General features: G+C 33.6%; 1 protein-coding gene across 1 annotated transcript in view; it reads left to right on the forward strand.

The window, feature by feature from the left end:
* The window catches only part of LOC107574479 (N-lysine methyltransferase SMYD2-B), a 21,127-nt gene that overhangs the window by 16,893 nt on the left and 440 nt on the right, over positions 1 to 3,794 (forward strand). Inside the window, exons 8-11 of the mRNA XM_016260917.1 lie at positions 910 to 1,020; positions 1,220 to 1,340; positions 3,075 to 3,249; positions 3,327 to 3,435. Coding sequence (XP_016116403.1) covers positions 910 to 1,020; positions 1,220 to 1,340; positions 3,075 to 3,249; positions 3,327 to 3,435 — 516 coding nt within the window. The remainder of the gene's footprint in view (positions 1 to 909; positions 1,021 to 1,219; positions 1,341 to 3,074; positions 3,250 to 3,326; positions 3,436 to 3,794) is intronic.

A 3,794-nucleotide genomic window follows, 5' to 3' on the forward strand; every position in this document is an offset into this window, starting at 1 on the left:
GATTAATCGCAATTAATCGTTTGGCAGCACTAATATATATATATATATATATATATATATATATATACATTATAATGTATAACTTACAGTTATATATTAGGGCACATTTAAGTTCTTTAAAAAAAATCACTAAACAATTTTTCTTCATTGCTTCAAAATAAACAAATGTTTACATTTTATTAACATTTGTTTTACTATTTGGGAGGGCAGTTCCTAAAGACAGTTCATCAAAGGAGGGTTTATCTCAAATTAATAAGTTTGCAGATTTTTTTTTCATTTTTTTGACAAAAGTCACTTTTTAAGTGTATGAAAAAAAGAAAGAAAACAATTTGTTTAGGTTGATTAAGTGTATTTATATATATATACATTATAATGTATAACTTACAGTTATATATTAGGGCACATTTAAGTTCTTTAAAAAAAATCACTAAACAATTTTTCTTCATTGCTTCAAAATAAACAAATGTTTACATTTTATTAACATTTGTTTTACTATTTGGGAGGGCAGTTCCTAAAGACAGTTCATCAAAGGAGGGTTTATCTCAAATTAATAAGTTTGCAGATTTTTTTTCATTTTTTTGACAAAAGTCACTTTTTAAGTGTATGAAAAAAAGAAAGAAAACAATTTGTTTAGGTTGATTAAGTGTATTAAACTTAGTTGTACTGACTTTTTCATGGATTTTTGCTGAGCCAACATAAAACCAGTCTTTTTCAAGTTGGGTTTTTCACAGTGTAATGTGGTCTGATGATTCATGAGTGACCATGCTTTTGGATAACCCAACATGCCCAAAGTTGATAGCAGGTTGATAGTTTAGCTGTAATGAATGCGATGTCTCATACTCTGCCGTTATCCTTATTGTTGCCATTTAGTTACTGACAGCTTTCCCTATACTTGCTCTGTGTGTGTAGATATATACCAGCTACATAGACCTGCTGTACCCTACAGAGGACAGGATCGAGAGACTCAGAGACACCTACTACTTCAGCTGTGACTGCAAAGAGTGCAAAACCAAATCTATGGTACGTGGAATGGATGGACAATACACAATACACAATCTAATTAAAATGTCTGTCTGAAGATTCCTCATCTATAAGGTAAAAATGTGTATTCATCACATGTACAAGAGAGATTGTAGTATATTACATCTTGTTTTGTTTTATAATATATGATTATAATATAATATGTAGATCATATAATTTTGCTCTTGTGGTTTTGTAGGATATGGAGAAGATAAAGGTGCGGAAACTGAGTGACGAGATCAGTCAAAAGGAGATCAGGGATATGGTGCGTTATCCTCGGAATGCCATGGAAGACTTCCGCAGGGCCAAAATTGAGAAAAATATCCTTTTTGACCCTTTTGACTTCTTGTAGTGTGAAATTGCATAATTGCGTGATTGCTTCATTCTTAAATCTGTCAGTCACATATCCAAAATATTATTATTTATTGTATAATTCATTTTTCTTTTTAATGTTTGCTAAGTCAAGCATCACTATTACTTCTGCCTACATGGTTGTGATTTAGGAGTGATTTAAACAAACCTGGCACTTTTTTAAAACCTCAGTGTCACAAATGATGTGGCTTTTTGAAGAAGTGTTGCTTTCATTTGTCCAAAAGCATATCTCAAGACTAGAGATCGACCGATATATCGATTTACCGATATTTTTCCCGATGTTTAAGCATTTTACAATAATCGGATATCGGTTTTGTAATATCGGATTCACCGATAAACGCCACCATCTTGTGGATGTTTTGAGAATTCCGAGCAGGATCGCCATTGCACCATTGCGTCTGAGGGGAGAGGAGACAACAACAATGGCGTGCACAGGTACTTGATTTACTGTAGTTAGTAAACTTTATTTAACATAACCATTAATGCACAAATTAGATGAATTGCATAAATGCCTGATAAGCAGTTTATGCAGCTTGGCTCGAAGAAATAGAGACGAACTCACGGAGTCACGTAAGATAATCCGTCAAGTCCTGTCCCAATAAAGACTTAACTTTGCGTGAATTAAATAATATGCAGCCATGAATGGGCGCATGTTGGAAATAAAAGTTCTGAATTTAATTTGCTCTCTGTTGTCTATGTGCTCATCATCTCATGAAGTCGGAGTCACGTAGGCTAAGATAATCTGTCAAGTCCTCTCCCAATAAAGACGTAACTTTGCATGAGTTAAATAATACAGCCATGAATGAGCACATGTTGGAAATAAAAACGCTAAATTTAGTTCTCTCTCTGTTGTATGTTTGCTCATCATTAGTCTCGTGAAGCCACTTTCATATTGCTGTTCACTGAGCAGGTTGATGCTCAGGAAATGCTCCAGCATGGCCACCGCATGTAACTTTTAACAAGATTCACTTGTTTAAAATGCCCTAAATTGTATTAACATTTACTATATAATCATTATTTCGCTAATAAACATCTAAATAAATACATCTCTATGGAAACTAATTTATTATCTCCGCGAGCAATCGCAATTTGTGTATAGTTCTGTGTAAATGCATAAAGTGCGCTTTGTCAGCAGTAATTTCATAATCTAGAATGACGAAAACATTATTAGTAATTCTGATATAACATGCCAGTTGAGAACTGCAATAAAATACAATGATTTTGTTTATTGTTAATATTAGTGTTGCTGCTGATGCTTTAAATAAAATGTTTTTTTATTGTAATATGAAGATTACATTTAACATGAAAGACTGGTAATTTTCAACACTTTTTTTTATTTTTTTTTTTAAGATGGCTGAAAGGAGGAAAAACCAAAGTGAAGTATGGATTTACTTCACCCAGTCATTTATTTACTTTATAACAGTAAATAAATATCAGTTCTGCATATCGGTTATCGGGCACATAAACACGCAAATAATTGGTATCGGTATCGGTTATAAAATATCAATATCGGTTGATCACTACTCGAGACCGAAATATTAAATGAATATGGCCACTTAGATCAGCTTTGCAACATCCTAGCTACCACCCAGAACACCTTAGTCCACCACTGATGTTTAGTCAAAGGTCATTAAATAATCTGAAGCTTAAATCAAAGGTTTATTGAATCTTGACTCGTTCACGTCCCCCTGAGCTTCTAGAGATGTGTGAGCTCAGCATTGACAAGATGAGCCCTGTGTTTGATGACGCTAACATCTACGTCCTTCATATGATGTACCAGGCCATGGGCATCTGTCTTTTCATGGAGAATTATGATGGAGCAGTAAGATATGGAGAAAAAGTCATGAAGCCATACACGTAAGAACACACACATTCATACATTGTGTGATATTTATGCATATGCCAACATATTAACGTCTGCTTTTTATCTGTAGTGTCCTTTACCCAGCGTTCTCTTTAAATATCGCATCTATGTATCTGAAGATGGGCAGACTCTACATTGCTCTGGACAGGAAGTCCACTGGCATTAGTGCCCTTCAAAAGGTACAAACTCCTGCAAGACTGGCCCTTATGTCATTCCAAACATGTATAACTTTCTCTTGTGGGATGTAGCACACAAATCATACTTTTTTTGGTCCTGTTTTAAACTTTTTGGCGCATGATAGCCCCAGTTCCCACTCATTTTTTTTGTGTTCCATGGGAGAAAGTGTAGAAAGCCTTAAATCGTTATGGTGCAAAGTAATGTCAGTGGTTGTGCCCAGTGTCAACAGGGTTATATGCGTTTATAATGACATTAAGGTAAATGTGAGAGTAAATGATTTATACTATGGGTTTTGAAATATATATATATATATATATATATATATATATATATATATATATATATATATATATATATATAT

This window comes from Sinocyclocheilus grahami, unplaced genomic scaffold (assembly GCF_001515645.1).
Source record: "Sinocyclocheilus grahami isolate Dianchi unplaced genomic scaffold, SAMN03320097.WGS_v1.1 scaffold2247.1, whole genome shotgun sequence".
NCBI classification, from domain to species: domain Eukaryota; kingdom Metazoa; phylum Chordata; class Actinopteri; order Cypriniformes; family Cyprinidae; genus Sinocyclocheilus; species Sinocyclocheilus grahami.